Genomic DNA, 22,578 nt, shown 5'->3' on the forward strand with positions numbered 1-22,578 from the left:
ACGAACCTACAGGTTACCATGGCAACGTCTCTGACTGCATGCTAGCAGGCAAGTAACGTATTGCCATTTTCATCATTATGTCTTTAAATTCGTGGTTTTGCATCCGGGAGATAGGGGGTTCGAATCCCACTGTCGGCAGCCCTGAAGATGGTTTTCCGTGGTTTCCCATTTTCACACCAGGCAAATGCTGGGGCTGTACCTTAATTAAGGCCACGGCCGCTTCCTTCCAACTCCTAGGCCATTCCTATCCCATCGTCGCCATAAGACCTATCTGTGTCGGTGCTACGTAAAGACCCTAGAAAAAAAAATTCGTGGTTGTTCCTTGGATAGAAGGCAAGAGAGGCGACAATCGGCCATTCTGCGGGATATTGGCGGAATATCGTTGGAGGTTATAACCATCCTAGAATAGCTCAAGTAATAACACCATTACTCACCTCCTTATCCGTTTACCTAAAATCCCTGCGCCTAAATTTCTCCTCTGTTACCGATTTCACCAGCATAATTTATTGAGGGGCAATTGATTTTCCAGTACATTCACTTGGAATTTACATATTTGTACTCATCCCGCTGTCTCGATTTTCTATTAATTTCAACATTCTCAACTGTATTACTTTCTTCCTTAATTATTCCGTATGTATGCGAGTGCTAATCTCGAAACCTGGACAATTTTTTCTTGGTGGAAATACATCTTCCAGGCTATGCAAATGTATTTTTTGGTCCCGGAAAATATCGAAATATGGATGCAATTTTAACGACGGCGCAGACCTTCCTTTCGGAATAATTGGTGGCTAAACCGTAAGTCGTATCACTCAAGATCGCATTTCAATTTGGATAGATCTACAACTTTGGACCTATGACATTTTGTCGTATATCTATCCTTTATTCGTTAAATAGTACTGCATTTCTCGATTTCAAGTTAATGTTTTACTTTTTACACGTGTAACTATGTCATTATTTGGCACACTTATAGGAAAGATGCAATCATGACATTGGGCACGCACATTGACATCACCAGTGGCCATATGTTCGCACAATTTTATGATTCCAGGGTCACATGAGTAGAAAAAAAATTAAGTAGTATGTGCAAGCTGTACCAAATTTCACCCCATTCAATGAATAACTGAATCTAACCCATACATATAGGAGATACGAGAAAATGTCATAGGACCAACCATGTGGAACACTGAACGAGTCGTCTGTTGGTGAAGTCCGTTTGTAGGTGCAATTTAATATAGTCTTACTCACTGCCATTACAGTAATTTACGGAGAAATTCGTATGTAATGTAGAATACCGTAGCGAAGCACGGGTACATTTGCTAGTCTCTAAATATATTCTAAGTCCTTATGAAAGTTGTCCATTTACATAAAACGGGGAACTTAAATCGAAAAATCAGGTGGTTAAGAGACGTTCTTGGTTATAGAGCACGTATGAAGGCAAAATTAATCGCAGCGATATGAAAGGTAACATAAGATTGAAAGTATGAAAACGGGAAAAAGCAAAACTTAGGGATACTGTAAGTATATCAGAAAAGTGCATAGTTCTGAAATATGATCAGAAATGTTTCTCCTGCCAATTCAATGAATACAATGACCCATTTTATTAGTTCATCTAACAATATTTAAGCATAAAATAGAAACTCTTCTCTCCATTCTAACGGAATTTGAAGGGAAAATAAGTGTAGTATTTTATCTCAAAATATAATTTAAGTAAATAGGTTTTAAGAGTTGCATCCCTTGTATATCCTTTAAGTATCCTAATATTTTCAATTGTTTGAATTTTTCACTTGTTGCGCTTCTTCACTGCCACCACTTAACACCCATAGGTATACTACCATGGCTCAGAAATGATTTCAATTGGACTAAAACTTGCAGAAATCTCACGCTACCGTGTGGTCCAACGGGGATGACGACTGCTGGTATTGACAGTGACGTTCATTATTTTGCTCCTAGGCTGTGGCCTATATACCTATCAACATTCTAAGTAAATGCCATCAGAGATTTTTCATAAATATTTTTTCCACACTGATTCTCCAATCTACACACTCCACATTATTACTCCTTAATCAAAGTGAATAAATAAAAAAATGCAGTTATATGCTTTAGTAGGAAGAGAATATTACAAGAACCAAACTCCCTTGGATCCAAAAGACTAATCTGATAGTTTGAAATGAATGACAATGAGACTTGCATAAAATAAATCCACACTTCTTGCATGTGAGATTTCTGTATATTTGTTTGTTTTTTGTGCTAAAAATGGCACATCATCCACGTGTGCCAGGAACAGGCGAATGTACTCCTGCATAATCTAAACCTATATCTACCTTTTAGTGTCACCTCACACATATTTTCTTTCGTGGACATTAGTTTTTTCACCTTTGCTGAATTATTCTTCTTTTTCTGGCAGAAGAGTTGCCGATTGAATAATTTGAAGAAATGTTCTAGAATTCCAATTTATATATTGGCCTAAATTTGTTGTCCTTCGATCACAAAGTCTACATCTGAAAGATATACCTGTTTACAATACTATATTTTACAATTACTAACAAATCTTGATATATCGTTTCTCCATGTCCAGGTCAACGAAGAACACAAATGCAGTTAATCGAAACTCGTCACCACTTCCATTAATTCATTTTAGGCTTGCCTTCACATCGTTTTTTTTTTCGCGCAGCCAACATAAGTTATTAATAATGATAGGTATTTGTATCAACGAAAGAAGCCTGAAAGTAATAACCAATATTCATTGACGAACTAATGGAAATTAGCAATCCAAATTCAAGTTAAAATTCTTCAAACATAAATTGAGAAAAACTTTGTATTCTTAGATCATTAATTTCAATTATTAGATGTAAATGTGAAATATTATGGTCTTATCCTAATGATTTCTCAAATGCGCAACTTGCAATTAAACGTGTGTTATTCCACTACATCGTGATATCAGAGTCCGAGATAGCACGGTAGCCAGCAAGAGACGACAATATCGGTGGAATGGTGACAATGTGGGTAGCTCAGCAGTGAGCGAAACAATAATAAAAGTTGAGTTTCATGGTAAAGAAGCTCCTAGGAGAAGCTAGGAGCGGTTATTATAATAGATTACGCACTCAAGAAGAACTGCTAGTACTATAATACTGAAAATAAATCTTTGATATTGCACAGTTCGTTTACAATGAAAGAGCAAAATTCTTGACGAATCTTTTTCTGAGCTCATTTGGTATATATTCATTTGATCTCACTGTACTAATATTGGTATCTGCTTCACCACCGCCCCCAGAAATTACTAACTGCCAAAAATCATTCACTGCCATATGAGTTAATATGACGTCATCATAGTAGCTGCCAAAATCGAAATTGATTTCCCATTGTAAATGTTCCTTCTCCCGTATATAATATTGATATCACCGCTGATTAATTTAGAAAGAGAAGTAACGAATAATTTGGAAAGACTATAATATGTTTGATATAAAAGTAGGCCTGCACTACATTTTACAGTAGAGGAGAATTCGAATTTTGCTTTGTGTACTCATGTGTTTACTGGTTAAATATGTGACACACACAAGTATCAAATACTTTCTCAGGTAAAATTTGCAATGTGATAAATTGTATAATATATTTGTAGTGTACTTAAATTAACGAAAGTTTTAAATATTTAAAAACAATATTTTTGATACAGTACAAGAATAAAACATAATTCAACTGAACACCCATAGCGGCCGTCCTCTTAAAATTATTCGCATTCAGCTGATAGACAACACTTTACGGATTATAATTCAACGGAGAATATTCGATTATCTTACCTTATCTGATATTTCGAGCATCCAAATACCCGTAGGGTTCTCTCCCCAAGTTAGCACAGACATGAACTTCCAGTTGACAAAGCCCTTGTCTGAGTCATCCAGCTTCCTCGGCCCCAGGAGTTGAACTCGGGTACCTGGAGTAAATTATGGTCACAGTCGTAGAAATGAGCACATAGTCATGTTCCGTACGTTACATTTTACTGTAACCATCCAATACTTGTGAAAAATGTATTTTTAATCCCTCCCCCCTAAAAGAAGCAAGACAAGCAGACAATTCACAACGAAAGGGGTGACTTAGATGAAGAGAGCAGTGCTTGTCCATTATCTATGTACACATTAACCTTTTGTTTTGAATACATTTTATTCAATTTTTCCCCTTATTGGAGGTTGCCTAGTTTGATACAAATTACTATCAAATTAAGAAATTGAATTATATTTAAAGCACAAATAATTACATAATATTTAAAGCTAAGAGTAACATTCAAATTAATTAAGATGATCCATCATCGCCATCATCATCATCATCATCATCATCATCATCAATATTTTCCAGCTCCAGTTTCCCGAGTGTGGTGTACAAGTGTTCTCCAATTCTTCCTGTCGGAAAATATTTTCTTTCCCTCTATATCCTCCCACTTGAAGTACCTCTTGCTGACCTCTGATTTCACTGTGTTTATCCATAGATTCCTTGACCTCTCTACCGACCTCTCCACTTTTACTTCGCGGTCAAAATAATTCCTTGCTGTTCTCATACTGTCCATTCTCCTAACATGTCCGAACCATTGTAGCCTGGACTTCCTAAAAGCTCGGTAACAGGTATTCCTCCCTGTTTTCTTTTTTTTATATCTATACTTGTCTTTCTTTGTCTTTTGGTTCATTGTTCTGATGAATTTCATTTTCGTTCACTGGATTTTACTATTAGCCTTGTTATGTAGGGTACATGTTTCCAATCCATAGGTAAGAACTTAAATGAAGTAACTTATGATTGAAACATGTTCACTTTTGCTTTCTGAGGTATTTTATCGCCACAGAGTATATTTATCACATGAGAATAAAACTGAGAAGCTTTCAGAGTACCTATTATTTCTTGGTTTATTTATGAAATAATATCAGAATCAGAACTACACCAATGAGAGAAATTTCGTTTTTGGACTGTAATGTTATTTTACACATCTATCTATATTCTTACACATATATCGCCGGAATCATCAATCAATTAATACTGATATGCATTTACGGCAGTCGCCCAGGTGGCAGATTCCCTATCTGTAGTTTTCCTAGCCTTTTCCTAAGTGATTTCAAAGAAATTGGAAATTTATTGAACATCTCCCTTGGTAAGTTATCCCAATCCCTAACTCCCCTTCCTATAAATTAATATTTGCCCCGGTTTGTGCTGTTGAATTCCAATGTTATCTTTATATTGTGATCTTTCCTACTTTTATAAACGCCACTCAAACTTATTCGTCTACTAATATCATTCCACGCCATCTCTCCACTGACAGCTCGGAACATACCACTTAGTCGAGCAGCTCGTCTTCTTTCTCCCAAGTCTTCCCAGCCCAAACTTTGCAACATTTTTGTAACGCTACTCTTTTGTCGGAAATCGCCCAGAACAAATCGAGCTGCTTTTCTATGGATTTTTTCCAGTTCTTGAATCAGGTAATCCTGGTGAGGGTCCCAGACACTGGAACCATACTCTAGTTGGGGGTCTTACCAGACACTTATATACCCTCTCCTTTACATCCCTACTACAACCCCTAAACACCATCATAACCATGTGCAGAGATCTGTACACTTAAATTTACAATCCCATTTACGTGATTACCCCAATGAAGATCTTTCTTTATATTAACTCCTATATACTTCAATGATCCCCAAAAGGAACTTTCACCCCATCAGCGCAGTAATTAAAACTCAGAGGACTTTTCCTATTTGTGAAACTCACAACCTGACTTTTAACCACGTTTATCAACATACAATTGCCTGCTGTCCAACTCACAACATTATCGAGGTCACGTCGCAGTTGCTCACAATCTTGTAACTTATTTATTACACTTTACAGAATAACATCATCCGCAAAAGGCCTTACCTCCGATTCCACTCCTTTACTCATATCATTTATGTATGTAAGACAATATAAAGGTCCAATAATACTGCCTTGAGGAATTCCCCTCTTAATTATTACAGGGTCAGACAAAGCTTCGCCTACTTTAATTCTCTGAGATCGATTTTCTAGAAATATAGCTACCCATTCAGTCACTTTTTGGCTAGTCCAATTGCACTTATTTTTGCCAGTAGTCTCCTATGACCCACCCTATCAAATGCTTTAGACAGGTCAATCGCGATGCAGTCCAATTAACCTCCTGAATCCAAGATATCTGCTATATCTTGCTGGAATCCTACAAGTTGAGCTTCAGTGGAATAACATTTCCGAACTGCCTTCTATCGAACCAGTTATTGATTTCGCAAATATGTCTAATATAATTAGAAAGAATGCCTTCCCAAAGCTTACATACAATGCACGTCAAACTCAGTGGCCTGTACGTTTCAGCATTATGTCTATCACCCTTTCCTTCATACACAGGGGCTACTATAGCAACTCTCCATTCATCTTGTATAGCTCCTTCGACCAAACAATAATCAAATAAGTACTTCAAATATGGTACTATCTACCAACCCATTGTCTTTAGTATATCCCCAGAAATCTTATCATTTCCAGCTGCTTTTCTCGTTTTCAACTTTTGTATCTTATTGTAAATGTCATTGTTATCATATGTAAATTTTAATACTTCTTTAGCAGTAGTCTCCTCCTCTATCTGGACATTATGCTCGTAACCAACAATTTTTACATACTGCTGACTGAATACTTCTGCCTTTTGAAAATCCTCATATACACACTCCCCTTGTTCATTAATTATTCCTGGAATGTCCTTCTTGGAACCTGTTCCTGCCTTAAAGTACCTATACATACCCTTCCAATTTTCACTAAAATTTGTATGACTGCCAATTATGCTTGCCATGATGTTATCCTTAGCTGCGTTCTTTGCTAGATTCAATTTTCTAGTAAGTTCCTTCTATTTCTCTTTACTTACACAGCCATTTTAACTCTATTTCTTTCCAGTCTGCACCTCCTTCTCAGTCTCTTAATTTCTCTATTATAATAAGGTGGATCTTTACCATTCCTTACCACCCTTAAAGGTACAAACCTGTTTTCACATTCCTCAACAATTTCTTTAAACCCATCCCAGAGTTTGTTTACATTTTTATTTACCGTTTTCCACCTATCATAGTAACTTTTTAGAAACTGCCTCATGCCTGCTTTATCAGCCCTATGGTACTGCCTAATAATCCTACTTTTAAGACCTTCCTTTCTATCACATTTATTTTAACTACGAAAAAACCGCCTCGTGATCACTAATACCATCTATTACTTCGATTTCTCTATAGAGCTCATCTGGTTTTACCAGCACCACATCCAGGATATATTTCCCTCTCGTTGATTCCATCACTTTCTGAATCAGCTGTCGTTCCCATATTAACTTATTTGCCATTTGTTGGTCATGCTTCGTGTAGTTCGCATTTCCTTCCCAATTTACATCTGGTAAATTCACATCTCCCGCTACAATCACATTCCTGTAAATGTCGTTTCCCACATAGCTGATTATCTTTAATTCTGAATCCGTGTCAGTGCTACCCTTTCCCGGTCTGTACAGTCCAAATATACCAAGTTGCCGATTATCTTTAGAAATGGGCCTTACACCTAGAATTTCATATTTCTCATCTTTAACATTTTCGTAGCTTGCAAATTCGTCTTTCACCAGAATGAATACTCCCCTCCCACCATTCCTATTCTATCTCTACGATACACACCCCAGTTCCGTGAGAAAATTTCTGCATCCATTATATCATTTCTCAGCCATGATTCAACTCCTATTACAATATCTGGTAAATATATATCTATTAATTAACTTAATTCTATTCCTTTCTTTACAATACTTCTACAGTTCAACACTAACATTTTTATGTTATCCCTACTTGATTTCCACTTCGCTGTTCCCTTATCACCGCTCCCTAGGCCACCCCGTTTCCCTGAATATACCCCCTATCACCCTTCTAAACAAATTTCCTAACTTATACGTACCAATTCGGTTCAAGTGAAGGCCATCTGAGCGCAGATCCCTATCTCCAACCACCCATTAGGATCTAGAAATTTCACTTCCAGTTTTCCACATACCCACTCCATAGTCTCATTTAAATTCCCAATCACCCTGCAGTCAGTATCTCTCCTACACAGTATTCCACTGATGCAATCTCCGCTTTCTTAAACTTCAACCTTGCTGCATTTACCAGGTCCCACACATCTCCAACTATGTTGGTACTTATATCAGCTTGCCTTACGTTGTTGGTACCAACGTGAAACACTACCACCTTCTACTTCCCCTCCTCCCTCACTTCTACTTTGCTCAACATCTGCCTCAACCTAATTCCTGGATAACACTCTACCCTGGTTCCCTTTCCTCCACACATTTCCCCCACGCGTCTAACGATGGAATCCCCCATGACCAGAGCCTCAACCCTACCCACCTCCTTTGATCCCCTCTCTTCTTGGTCAGCCCTGTCTTTCCTGATAGCTGCAGAAGCTACGTCCACCTCCTTTTTCTCCTTCCCATGACCCTGTTCCACCTGTCTTTTCCTATCCTCTACTCTACATTTCCTTTTCCTACCTTTTCCCTTCCTCCTATTTCCACACATCTTAGCAACAGTTCCCTGTCCCTCATCTTCCCTCTGATGTTCTACCTGGAGTGACTCGTACCGATTTCGTACAGACACCTGTCCTGAATTCTGATCCTGAATAGAGCCCTTAGCCTACAATCTCCTTCCCCTTAGAATATTAGACCACCTATCTTCTACAAATCCCCCTTTCCTTCCTCTCCCTCTTGTACACCTACTGTAATCTGTACATTGTTTAAGGGAGTCCTGTCTTCCTTCCTGCCTCTTGTAGGAATCATAATTATCTCCCTCAAACTCTCCAACTCCTCCCTCATACCCCTCAATGCCTAGCCACACCCACATTTCGTACACTTGCACCCCTTACCCATTCTTTACGGAAAAATGAAAATAAAATAACTGATGTGTAAAAAAATGAATTGAGGGATATGTTGTCTGGGATAGCACTCAAAGATCACACGACAATAAGGTAATTAATATACGACTACACTACAATACTACTTAGTCGTACTCTATTTTTGTCCTAAAACCCCTAACAGGATACAAACTGCTGTTAATTACTGAATACACAAGAACTACACAGGAACTACACAATTCCAAACTGCAATTAAGCCTATCCTAATTAAAACAACAGAATTTTAGTAAGAGTTTCTACGGATACCTCTACTACTTATTCTACATATATTGGGAAAATGGTTCTTAAGGTTAGTTATAAAACCTTTGACAGCATACAGACACACTTTGTTAATCATAGTATGTTTCAGACTGAACCTTTTTTAAAAATTGACTTTCTATCAACTAGAGCTGCTATTACTGATCATACCCTGTGGTGACAAGAGTTATCGCATGGCGTTGGGAATCATCAGAAGATCAAAAACATTGATATGAGGTATATCAAAACACGTACCGGTATGGGATAACAGTTTTAGGAACAGCAATTTTTGATCGTTTGTGCAATATTCATATTCATCGTACTAAAGATAATAACGGAAATATTTAAGAAAATTGGAATTTTAGTCAGGGTCTCAAATTTTTATATCTTTAAGCACAAATAAGTTGCTTTCGACGAAGTGATTGAATAATTTTCACCAAGATGACATTTGCAGCTCCATATAGCGGAAAGAGTTCGAACTATATAAATCTCAGAGTTCTGTCACCTTCCGAAGCGGTACTGAAAAGGTGAGAACGTTTAGAAGGCTGAGATTGGTACTAGATATAGTCTACAAGAACAATGGAATGACGACCGTAATATTTGAACAAATTCGTGAAAAATACCTTCTATCCGTGATGCGAATGAATCATGTTCACTATTCTCCCGCACATAACGAAATTTCTCACAGATAGGATTCATAAAACGGAGTTTGTGGAATGACAACTACGATATTTTGATCGTGGATTGTCGGCCGTAAGTGTGTCCATGGTATAGCTATGACTCTGGCGAGGTAAAATTTTGCATGTAGGTTTCTCCCTCAATAAAAGGTGTCTCACTCAGCTAGGTGAGACTGATTCATTAGTACAGGTATCAACATCGTCATCTACCGTAGTTACTGCTCGCACGGAGAAGCTCTACGAAATACATTTCATCATAAAGTACTATTTGCCATTGCTCAAGCGTTAAGAGACATAGGATTTATGGTCTTGGAGAAGGTTCACGGTCTCTCTGCTACAGGCAGAATCCGTCGAATTGACAATCATGATAGCCTTCATAGATCATGGAAATGGCTTTATAATAGATCCAACGATCAGATTTGAAGCATCCGAAACACAAGCCAATGAGGTACATGAGGAAAAGAAAAGAACATATGAACCAACCATCCAGTTCTATCAAAACACAACCCTATGAGGTACGTAAGGAATATAAAACAACATATGAACCAAACATCCAGTTCTATAAAAATGATACCACTTGGATGATAGCGAAGTCATCACATGGTTGGCTCTAGAGGAAATATTCCTCTCTTTTTCGTCGAGTTCGGCAAATCTTTTAACCTCAATCAGACATTGATAAGGGACGTTGCAGTCGCTGCCTTGAAATATTTGGTCCAAATTCTGAAGAACTATATCTCCCAAACTTTTTATTGTACCAAAGGTGCTACCAACCAGGATGTAATCTAATTACAATTACTTTTAAAACCTGCCTTGTTTTTATAAAGTTTGTCCTCAGTTGCAATCTTCAGTTGGGGAAGGTCGAAATTAAATAAATAAATAAATAAATAAATAAATAAATAAATAAATAAATAAATAAATAAATAAATAAATAAATAAATAAATAAATAAATAAATAAATTTGAACTTCGATTTGTTATTATTCTCATTAATTTCAACTGTCGAAATCAGATTTATATACTATTAGGGAATATTATGTAATTTCTACACTTAACCAAAACTCATCATTCCTATACTAAAACAGATGTCTGACGAAAACTTATTAAGGTAACCTCTGAAGATATTCAATGGTAGTAGATACGAAGAAAATTTACCAAACATGTTAAACTGAACAATGAAATGGCCTGAACCTGGTTATTTTCTGCGGACTGTAACAAGGTACAGTACATGGATTCGGTTAACCGACCTGCGGTTGTATTAGCGAGCATAACTTAGGAATTTGACCTGATTGGGTTCCCCAAATACCATAAAAATGGTACGATAGACACATGTGTCCATAACAATCATGACAGACAGCTGCACACAATGAGAACTGCAGTGTGCAGTCAAATGGGAACCTGCTCTGATAACTTACGGCTTGACCTTGGGAAGCGAAATTTTGGAGACCGGATTGTACTTTTCCCAGAGTAGAATTCCACGTTGAAGAGAATGCATAGCAGGGAATTAAAGGATAATTGATATTTGATGTGTATCTTTATAATTTAATTGAAATAAAGCCATCGTGACCTTCCCCATACACCTTTGGACCTACGTGTGTTTTTAATGAATTTACCAGCGCTTTAATATTATTAAAATTATTTGATAAAAATGATGTACTTAAAATAAGAAAAATACTTCAAATAAAATTAGACATTATAATACAGTAATAAACCCAGAAAGTCTCTATGGTACGTATTGCATGATCACCATCAAATCAGGAGAATTGGAAGAGACAGAGTAAAATGCATGGAGGAATTAGAGAAAAATATGGGGACCATTCAAAACAGAAAGATAAATGTTCAGGTACAGGAAGAACGAAGATCACTATGAGAGCGAAGAAAGCAAAAAGTTGTCGCATACAATCAGGGAGTTAAATGTTTTCGCCACGTAATGAGAATGGACGACAACAGACTCAACAAACACATTTTTAAACATATTTACTGGAGTATGAATGTTAATCAGTGGTTTCAGGAAAAAATAAAGACTTGGAGGAAATTTAAATAACTGAAGACATAATACAGAACTGCGCAACGTTTAGAAGATTAATACAAGATTGCAGTGGTTGCCAGGGGAAATAAACAAAGAAAATAAATTACCTCTGAACGAGAGAGCGTAAGAAACAATAAAGGGAAAGAATGAAAAATATTGGCGAGAAAGAAAATAAGCGGGAATTGAATAACGCAAATAAAGGCATTGGGTTACTCTACGTGATCCTAAGTTGGCTAAATTAGAAAGAAGAAGAAGAAATAATATTGCAGGATCCATTTATAACCTACCAAGAACCATCAAGAACATACGTGTAACTAACCATTCATCTTCCAGACCCAGTGTTTCCCTGGTGAGTTCCTCGTCCATATTGCTTGATTGATTTCTGTTCTTCCTCACGTAATATCATCGAAGCTTCCCCAATTGGTTTCATTATATTTAACTCTCTCACAAACATGGGAGCCCGCAAGGGGGGATGGCAAGGAGGGCGCTTTCCCGCCCGTGGAATTCTAAAAAAGGTTGATGTTCAATATTGTTTAATATCATACCAGATTATTTCATAAACTGAACTTACTGACAGTTATCTAGCATCTGTTATAACCGGAAATTTGATGTTGCTGACGTTATATTGGGTTTATATTCAAGAAAATTGTTAATGTACGCCCACCCCCCTTTGGAAAAGATCCTGCGGGCGCCAATGCTTACAAATGTAGCAGGGTATGCATATAGACCGGAAATAGGCCCTATGATACGTAGAGCGAAGATGTTTGACGCCTTTCAAAAGTCGACCATATCGATTGAAATTGAACCCATGGACCTGGGATAATGAGTCTGCCAAACTACCAGTGATGCACTATTAACTTCTAATTTCCTGAGTTATAATGACTCACCTGCTCCAGACGTGAGGTAAATCTCTAGTGCCCCCCGGAAGGAGTAGTGTATGTTGACGAGAACTTCCACATGTTCCAGGTATTTCACCTCATTCTCCGTGGCATAACATCCGTCCGTTAAGAAGTACAATGATACTTGCTCTCCGTGGCGAAAAGTTACATTACCTCTGAAACAATATGATCAAACAAGTAGTTGGATGGTGCAGTATTCCTGCTATTTGCTTATGGCGACGATAGGTTAGGAGAGGTCTAGCAGTGGAAAGGAAGCGGCCGTGGCCTTAACTAAGGTACGGCTGCAGCATTTGCCTGGTGTGAAAATCGGAAACCACAGAAAACTATCTTCAGGGCTGCCGAGAGTGGGGTTCGAACCCACTATATCTCGCATGACAGTATTCCTAATTTAATGATGATGATGACGCTTGTTGTTTAAAGGGGCCTAAGAGCTAGGTCATCGGCCCCTAATTATATGAAATGAGACGAAATGTAATGACAATTTAAAAGTCCAAAACTCATCCACTGACCAGAATTCAAAACGTGATGATGAAAAATGAATGGATGAATATGATTTAAATAACCAGCGGATCCAGCTCACAATATTGAATGTTAAAAATAATGCCAAAATTATTCCACTGACTAGAATTCAAAAAAGAGATGATGAAAAATGATTATGAACTTAAAGCAATCAGTGGATTTGACCCCCAATGCCCCCCTTCGCAGAAACTCACTTAAAACAACAGTATATACTGACCAAGGGGCTGCTTCTAAAGCACAATCCTGAATCGATGATGCTTGTTGTCCAAAGGGGCCCAAAATCCAGGTCAACTGCTCCTCATAATGGTACGTATCGCAAGGAAGTAAGAATCATGTAGCGGTACTAATGATGAGTAATGTAAACTTACGGTGTTCCACACATTGTGTTGCACTGATATGGTGATGTACGGCAGTATCCGTTGTTCCTGCCACAACAGGTTATCATTGTCATCGTGCAGACAATTAAGGGTGCACAGCACCAGTAAAAGAAAGCACAGGTCATTCTCTGCGATAAAGGTATAGCTGTACATATCTAGGACCTTCATTTGCAAAACTCTACTACTTGTGTCAAATTTTGTGTATATTCTTGAGCTAGGGCCAGCGCCTCCAAACTCATCTGCAAACGTGGGGCTGTGAAATGGCCATCTCAATCTCCCGATTTGATCCCACAAGACTGTCTTAAAAGCAAGGTATTTCATCAACACTCCAACAATTGATCTATTTACTTTCTTAATTAATTAATTAATTTATTTATTTATTTATTTACTGGCACGTAAAAGAATTCCTGCGGGACTAAATTCCGGCACCTCGGCGTCTCCGAAGACCGTAAAAGTAGTTAGTGGGACGTCAAGCAAAATAGCATTATTTATTTATTTATTTATTTATTTATTTATTTATTTATTTATTTATTTATTTATTTATTTATTTATTTATTTATTTATTCATTTGTCTTCTTTTAAGTGGCGAAGTTAGCGCGCATGGCTCTCTCTTACACTTAACCATACTTGGGTTACAATGAGCTTGGTAGAACTGTTTCAGAGATATTTCAGAGGATTCCAGTACAGAAGTGTGAAGTTATCTTTGACAATGTTGCTCTACCTCTTCAGGCATCTATGAATCTGGATGATGCACTCATGGAATATGTCACAGAAAACGTGAAAAACACATCAATTTCTAATAGATATGTTATATGAATTGCTAATTTCTCGACAAATTTTACTTTCAACCATATCGATAAACTTGGAAAAGCCTGTAGATTAACATTTCTCATGCCGTCGTGTAGTATTTCATCCCATTGTATCTTAGACCCCTTGGGTCCCTTACAGTCACCATTCTTTGTACCATTTCCAGTTCTCGTTTTGAGTAATCGTGGAGTGTGTCCCAAACACCAGAACCAGAAGGTTCTACCAGAGAGTTATAGGCCCTCTTCTTTACATCCTTAGACTACTATAACCCGTCAGTTTCCTCTTAACCATATCAAAAGATCCCCAACCTTTATTTACAAACTCGATTATGTGATTACGAAAATTAAGGTCCTTCCTTATAATAAAACCTAAGTATTTACCCTGATCCTCGATAGGTACTTCGACCCCATCGGCATAATTATTAAAGCTGAGAGGACCTTTACATTTGGTGAAACATAAAACCTTCCTTTTCAGCCCGATTATCACCATATCATTCTCTGCTCTCCTACACACAACATTGTAGAGGTTTCCTTGCAGGTCATTATCATGAAACTGATCTTATTACTCTGAACAGAATAACATTATCCGCAAAATGCCTTTTCTCCGATTCCAGCTCTTCACTCATATTCTTTGGATATACTAAAAGAAGTACCAATATTACTGCGTTGAGAAACTCTACTCTTAATGATTAAAGGATCAGATAACGCTTCACCTACTCTAATTCTCTGAGTTTAATTTTCTAGAAATAGTGCCACCCATTCAGTCACTATTTTGTCTAGTACAAATGCACTCACTTATGTCAGTAGACTCTCGTAATCTACCCTATCAAAAGCCTTGGAGAGTTCAAAAGCGATACAGTCCATTTGACCTCCTGAATTTATAATAGTTATGATATCTATGATATCTGTATCTTGCCTGAATCCTATAAATTTAGCCTCAGTGGAATAACTTTTTCCTAAACCCAAGCTTCCTTCTACCAAACCAGTCACTAACTTCAAAAACGTGTCTAACATAATTAGAAAGAATGTTGTCTCAGAGCTTAAATACAACACATGTCAAGCTGACTGGCCTGTAATGATCTACTTTATGTTTACCACTCTTTCGTTTATACACAGGGGCTACTACAGCTACTCCCCATTCATTTGACACGGCTCCTTCATTCAAAGAGCAATCAAATGATTATTTCACATATGATACTATATCCCAACACATTGCCTTTTGTATGACCCCAGAAATCCTATCAATTCCAGCTGATTGTATAGTTTTCAATTGTATGTTATTGTAAATATCTATTTTGTCATACGTCAATTTCAATACTTCGCTAGTATCATTCACCTTCTCTTCCTACACATTATCCTTATATCCAACTATCTTTACATAGTGTTGATTGAATACTTCTGTAATTCCTCAAATATTTACTCCATTGTTAATTAATGATTCTGAAAATGTTCTTCTTGGAATATGTCTCTGCATTTGAGTATCTATTCATAACCTTCTATTTTCCATTAAAGTTCATATGACTGCCAATTATGTTTGCCAACATGTTAGCTTTAACTGACTTCTTCGCTAGATTCAATTACCTAGCAAAATCCTCCAATTTCCCCTTACTTCCACAACCACCCTTAACTCCATTTCTTTCCAACCTGCACCTCATTCTTATTCTCTTTATTTCTCTGTTTTGACGACGTTCTGAGGTTAAGTATTTTGCTAGTATCTTAACCTCGCACATGGAATGTATTCGCCAGTGCACGAATGGGAAGGCGCTGGGGTTGGGAAGAAAGCAACCATTCCCCCGATTAACGTGATATCAGAAATCATAGAAAATCATATACAGTGCTACTGACGATAAGCTTCGAACTTACCATCTCCCATATGCAAGCTTACAGGTGCCGGACCCGATCCACGTAGCAAAATTCGATCTTTTTTCAGTGGTTAGCCTACCTTCCAAACTTACCAGCTTCTGCTCGCAGCATGTGTACTAAACACTAAAGTCGAATTGTGTGCAATTGTTCACGCACATGCAACAACGTAAAATCATTTGCACCGTGCAAGTTGGCCGTGCGGTTAGGGGCGCGCAGGTGTGAGCTCGCATCCGGGAGATAGTGGGTTCGAATCCCAGTGTCGGGAGCCCTGCAGATGGTTTCCGTGGTTTCCCATTTTCACACCAAGCAAATGCTGCGGATGTACCTTAATTAAGGCCACGGCCGCTTCCTTCCCATTCCTAGGCCATTCCTGTCCCATCGCTGCCATAAGACCTATCTGTATCGGAACGACGTAAAGCAAATAGCAAAAACAATATCATTTGCAACTGTGATGGTATGGAATTATAATGAAAATGAACAACTGACTCACCTGGATTCAGCGGGAACTGTGCAGATCGACTTCGGTGGCACGTTTGTCCAGTTGGCTGCAGCTGATACCAGGCCATACGCATTCATAAGCCCGAAACCGAAGCGAGTGTTGACCCACGCTCCTGCAGCGTTGCGTATCCAGCCTTCGTTGTCACTGAGAGGTGTGTATTCTGAGGTCCACATCACGAGATGCTGCACATCCCGCCAAGTTAACTGTGGACTGAACGGCACTCGTGTTAGACAGACCAATATTGAATCCTTCTGGCAATGTAGTCTTACTAACCTGCTCCTTAAACCTTGCAGACCAGATCTTAAACAAATGTTAGTTTATAAAAGACCACCGCAGAATTCTTATGGCACATGCCTTTCGACCAAAATTCCTGGAATTTTGGTCAAATATAGCCATTAATATGTAATTTGATCAAACTTTAAAAGGGTACAACATTCAGACAGGTTTAGAATTGCACCTGTTTGAAGTTGATAATATTTGGTTCTCGTAGAAGAAAGAGTCTCGAGCGCTCATCTTTTAAGAGAAGTGTACAAATGTAATAAAATACTTCACAACACGCGCATGTATAGGCACAGTCAGCGATGGTATGTTTGCCTTATTCCAATCCTCCGTAAAGGTGTAGTGGCGTCATGTAGCAGGCCCTTTGAGGACCTGTCCATATGAGTCTCTATCCCGGGCAAGGTGAATTGCTTGTTGCAGATTATGTCCAGTTTGGATTTTCAGTTGATCTACCCATCTGAATGGATCTAGTCCTATGGGCCATTCCCTTCATTGATCGTGTATTTCACTCTACTGGGTCTTCTAACTTGTGACAGAAGGACATGAGCTATTACTGTCTGATAAATGTCGATAGCCTTGTTGCGACGCCAAGTTGCTTCAGAATTGACTCGTTCGTTGGTGTGCCGTCCAAGATATTCGCAAAACTCGTTAAGGTCCTGATATCTGCTGCACAGGTGGTGATGAAAAAATGAGTATTCGCGAAAGTAAAAGTTTCTTCTTTACAGTGATGGAGGTGTCTTGTCATATACGAGGAAGTTCCGCTGTCGAACTCCTCGTATCTCGACGCACCTGCAGAGGTACTCAAAGCGGCCGGTCACTTCGTTGTGAGTGACCCTGGCACTCTCAGGCAGGTTGTTTTTGAGACGATCTACAATCATCACTTTGGTCTTGATGGTGTTGATTTGAAGTCCATAAACTGTGCCATGTCCGCCTCTGTGGTGTAGTGGTTAGCGTGATTAGCTGCCACCCCCGAGGTCCGGGTTCGATTCCCGGCTGCCACCCCCGAGGTCCGGGTTCGATTCCCGGCTATACCACGAAATTTGAAAAGTGGTACGAGGGCTGTAACGGGGTCCACTCAGCCTCGGGAGGTCAACTGAGTAGAGGTGGGTTCGATTCCCACCTCATCCATCCTCGAAGTGGTTTTCCGTGGTTTCCCACTTCTCCTCCAGGCGAATGCCGGGATGGTACCTAACTTAAGGCTACGGCCGCTTCCTTCCCTCTTTCTTGTATACCCCTTCCAATCTTCCCATTCCTCCACAAAGCCCCTGTTCAGCATAGCAGGTGAAGCCAACTGGGCGAGGTACTGGTCATTCTCCCCAGTTGTATCCCCCGACCAAGAGCCTGAAGCTCTAGGACACTGCCCTTGAGGCGGTAGAGGTGGGATCCCTCGCTGAGTCCGAGGGAAAAGCCGAACCTGGAGGGTAAACAGATGATGATGATGATGATGATGAAACTGTGCCATATCATACTAGTCTCTAGCTCGTGTTGTTCTTGACTCTGCGTAACGAAGATATTTTATGTCCGCCTCTAACAACAATGCTGTCATTCCAGTCTTAACTTAACTCCCTCACAATGTGCTCACCGTAGACGTTGAATAGGAGAGGGGAGGGGGTGGTATGGAGCCCTGGCTCCCACCAGGAGAAATTGAGACGACATCTGATATGGTACGTCGATGTAAACAAACACCGGGTCAGCTAGCTGCTGCAGGGAAATTGGTTGTAATAGCACACCCTCTTCCTCATCCAGTGGTGTCCAGGTTGTACCATATGAAGCGGGGCTCCAATGTCTTCGTATGTCAACACTGGTCAAACTGCCCGTATGTTGTAGGCAGACATTCCTCGAAAATAAAATCGTGCATGCAGTACCACGGAAATTCTTGCTTACAGTGTGCAAAAGGCTTTCATATATAATCAAATACTGGACAAGATTATTTCAGCCACCGTGAAGGAAAATACCACGCTACTTAAGCAATAACTTGTCTTCCGCTGAACTACGAGGGCAACCTTCAAATATTTTGTTATGTTATACACTTCCGGAAAAATGATGATCTCTCGAGACTCATTCTTCTGCGAGATACAAAACTTGTCAATTTCAAACGGCTACAATTCGTAAACTACGAGGTTTGTGGCAAAAGTCATGGCAACTATTTTTTTTTTCTTGAAGATACCAGTCCGGTTGGAAAATGTGACATATTACAGAAGAAAGGACAAGGTGTTAACTACATGTGTGGACAATGAATAGCACTGAAATATCGTAACACACTAATTTATTAGGGTAGTATACATGGCAATATGTCCTTCCCGGTGCAAAAGAATGACAACACAGTACACATAAAGTTGACATGACAAACCTGGGCCTACAGACCCTCAAAGTAGTCCCCTGCACCACACGCTGCCAACGATTTGGCAGGCGCTGAATACCATCTGCCTCAGCATTTGCCGCACCATGTGTGAATCGGCTCACCTGTTGGCGCACAGCACAGCAATATCCTCTCGTCTTGCAAAATCAAAGTCACAGGGCGAAATGTCGGGAGAGTACAGTAGGTGCTCCAATTCTTCCCATCCCCAAGGTCGCAGTAGCTGCCCTACACACTCTGCTTTATGTGCTTTTGCATTGTCGTGCAGGATTATTGCACTGTCCACAAGATCCGGACGTTTCTTCGGAACGCCACGTCGTACTTGTCGCACCAGGAAGTCCCTGTAGTACTGTGCGGTCACTGTTCTGCCGGCATGTGGAACAAAGTGGCAAACAATGACACCCCTGACGTCATACGCGACGATCACCATCAATTTGACTGGGGAAGGATTCTGACGGACCTTATGCCTCCTTGGTGATCCAGCACGTCGCCACTCCGTGGACTGACGTTTCAGTTCTGGTTCGTATGCCCTGGCCCAAAATTCATCGATGGCAATTATTCGTGTCAAGAATTGATCGCCGTCCTGTTGCCAGCGTGCAAGGTGGTGGGAGCATATTGCATAGCGTACCCACCTTTGAACTTCCGTCAGTGCATGCGGGATCCACCACGATGCGATTTTGCGTAGTTGCAGCACATTACGCACTATCCTGTGGACGGTGCGTTTCTCGATGCCACTTGCCCTCTCTAACTTCAGTAGCGTCCATCGTCTGTCCTTCATCCAGGAGCTGCTCGATGACGGCACGTGCAACGTAGGTCCGCACACTGACAGGTCGTTCCGAACGTTGCTCATCACTGGTTGACACACGTCCTTGCTGAAACTTTCCTACCCACCGTGCTACTGTACGGTATGGTAGGGCATTAATTCCAAGGGATTCCACTAATTCAGTGTAACATTCCATCGCATTTCTCCCTCGGAGAACGGCTATTGTGATGTAAGCGCGCTGCTCAACACGGGTTACTTCCATCTCGCACGACACTCACCAACTGACTGATTTCACAGCCCTCGCTGCGCTACTACCAGCTATCACAGAGCCATCTGTTGTTCGGTATACACACTATGCCTTCATAACTTCCACACGACACATATACGTTTGTGATCCGTTCACAAATCTACAAGAAAAAAATAATTGCCATGACTTTTGCCCCTATCCTCGCATATTTTCTTGCCTTTGTGCCCGATGACACTTTCTATTCACACATCTGTCATTTATCAAGCTTACAAGTTTCAACATTATTGTCTGAGTGCCTTTCACCGTATGTTCAGACCTCCTGACATTTAAATATAAGATAGATTGGATAAATACATGGGATGTCCTTATGAAAGATCTTCAATTTCATGGAACAGAAATATGAATTTCACTGATTTAATCGAATTGCCTTATTGATATTAAGTATTCTTGATAGAACTAAAACTAGTGCAAAGGGGATTGCTGCGCTGATCAAAGGTACAATAAGAAAGAAAATATGTAAATACGTGGGGCATATGTTACAGTACATCTAAGTAATCTAGTAGATGAAATACAGAACCAGAAAGGAAATGCAGAAACTGACACCGACTACCAAAAAAAAAGTTCCGAGAAAGAAACCATAATTTAAATTTATCGAATGCAAATGTTAACGACGTTCAACCTCTTTAGATCTTTTCAATTGTGAAATAACCACAGTGTGGCCGTGAGATCATCAGAAGGATTTTTTTACACATTTACAAGATGGTGGCAGCTGGTGCTCCGTTGAGACACCACTGCAAGTGTCCTATGTAGGACAATGTAGTGGCAGTGTTCTAGGGGAAGTATATACCTCCACTTTTATGAATGAAAATATGATTTCTTACTGGGAAATACATTGTTGATATGAAAGCCAAAGACAGGCATTTATGAGCCCACTGGGGGGGAAGCACTGATAATTTCACTATTGAAAACGCCTAGAGAGTTTGAAAGTTTTTGACTCTAGCTACTTCACCCGTTTACCATAAAACATGTTGCTAAGCTAAGAATAATTAAGCATGAATTACATAATTTTAGCACCAAATTAAAAAAAAATGACACACTACCCTTGCCATCACTCGAGACATTCTTGGCTGGAAGGATTAAATGTACGTATATTGAATGCAATTTACCTTTTAATGATTTTATTGTTATAACAATTTGTATATCCGTATTCCTGTCTTGGATGGAGTATCCAAGAGTAGGAAGAATCATAATATCGAGACAAACTTGGAATCCAAGGGGAGAAAAAAATGGGGGAAAATACTCGTTTATCGGAAGAGGAACTAGGGATTAGAACAATTTACCAGGGAGATTTTCGATAGATTTCCAACTTATTTGAAATCATGTAGGAGAAGATTAAGTAAACAACTAATAGGGAATCTCACACTTGGCCGAGAGTCCTAAATACAGATCCGCGGTGATTGATTGATGGATTGGATTTAATTGGATTGGATTGGATTGGATTGGATTGGATTGGATTGGATGGATGGATGGATGGATGGATGGATGGATGGATGGATGGATGGATGGATGGATGGATGGATGGATGGATGGATGGATGGATGGATGGATGGATGGATGGATGGATGGATGGATGGATGGATGGAAACCTTCCATAAGCTATTCACCAAGCTCAGTGTAGAGATTCCTCAAGATTGGTCCTCAAGAGGCTTGCTTTATGATGCAACTATATCCTCACGGAAGGATCAAGTACGAGAGGTAGACGGAAAATATTTCCTACCATTTTGTTACCAGTCTAGTAGAATAATCAGTGATGGCATAAATCAAGCAATTAAAACTTTTCCTAAAAAATTATCATTCTCAATTTAAACATAAATACTGGATTTAAATTAGAAAGATATATATGTAGATTTATAGGAAGAGGAATTAGGGATTGGACTAAAGGAAATGTTGGATAAAATCCCAATCTTTTCCTTTTTTCGTTTTGCTTTACGTCGCACCGACACAGATAGGTCTCTTATGGCGACTATGGGACAGAAAGGGATTGTGAGGTAAGGAAGCTGTCGAGGCCTTAATTTTCACGGCTACCGACAGTGG

The 22,578-nt window shown here is 39.4% G+C and overlaps 1 protein-coding gene across 1 annotated transcript in view; it reads right to left on the reverse strand.

The window, feature by feature from the left end:
* The window catches only part of LOC136863426 (neuroendocrine convertase 1-like), a 55,373-nt gene that overhangs the window by 25,260 nt on the left and 7,535 nt on the right, over positions 1-22,578 (reverse strand). Inside the window, exons 4-6 of the mRNA XM_067139839.2 lie at positions 16,831-17,049; positions 12,764-12,930; positions 3,795-3,928 (exon numbers count right to left, since the gene is read on the reverse strand). Of these exons, the coding sequence (XP_066995940.2) occupies positions 3,795-3,928; positions 12,764-12,930; positions 16,831-17,049 (520 nt within the window). The remainder of the gene's footprint in view (positions 1-3,794; positions 3,929-12,763; positions 12,931-16,830; positions 17,050-22,578) is intronic.

This window comes from Anabrus simplex, chromosome 1 (assembly GCF_040414725.1).
Source record: "Anabrus simplex isolate iqAnaSimp1 chromosome 1, ASM4041472v1, whole genome shotgun sequence".
NCBI lineage: Eukaryota > Metazoa > Arthropoda > Insecta > Orthoptera > Tettigoniidae > Anabrus > Anabrus simplex.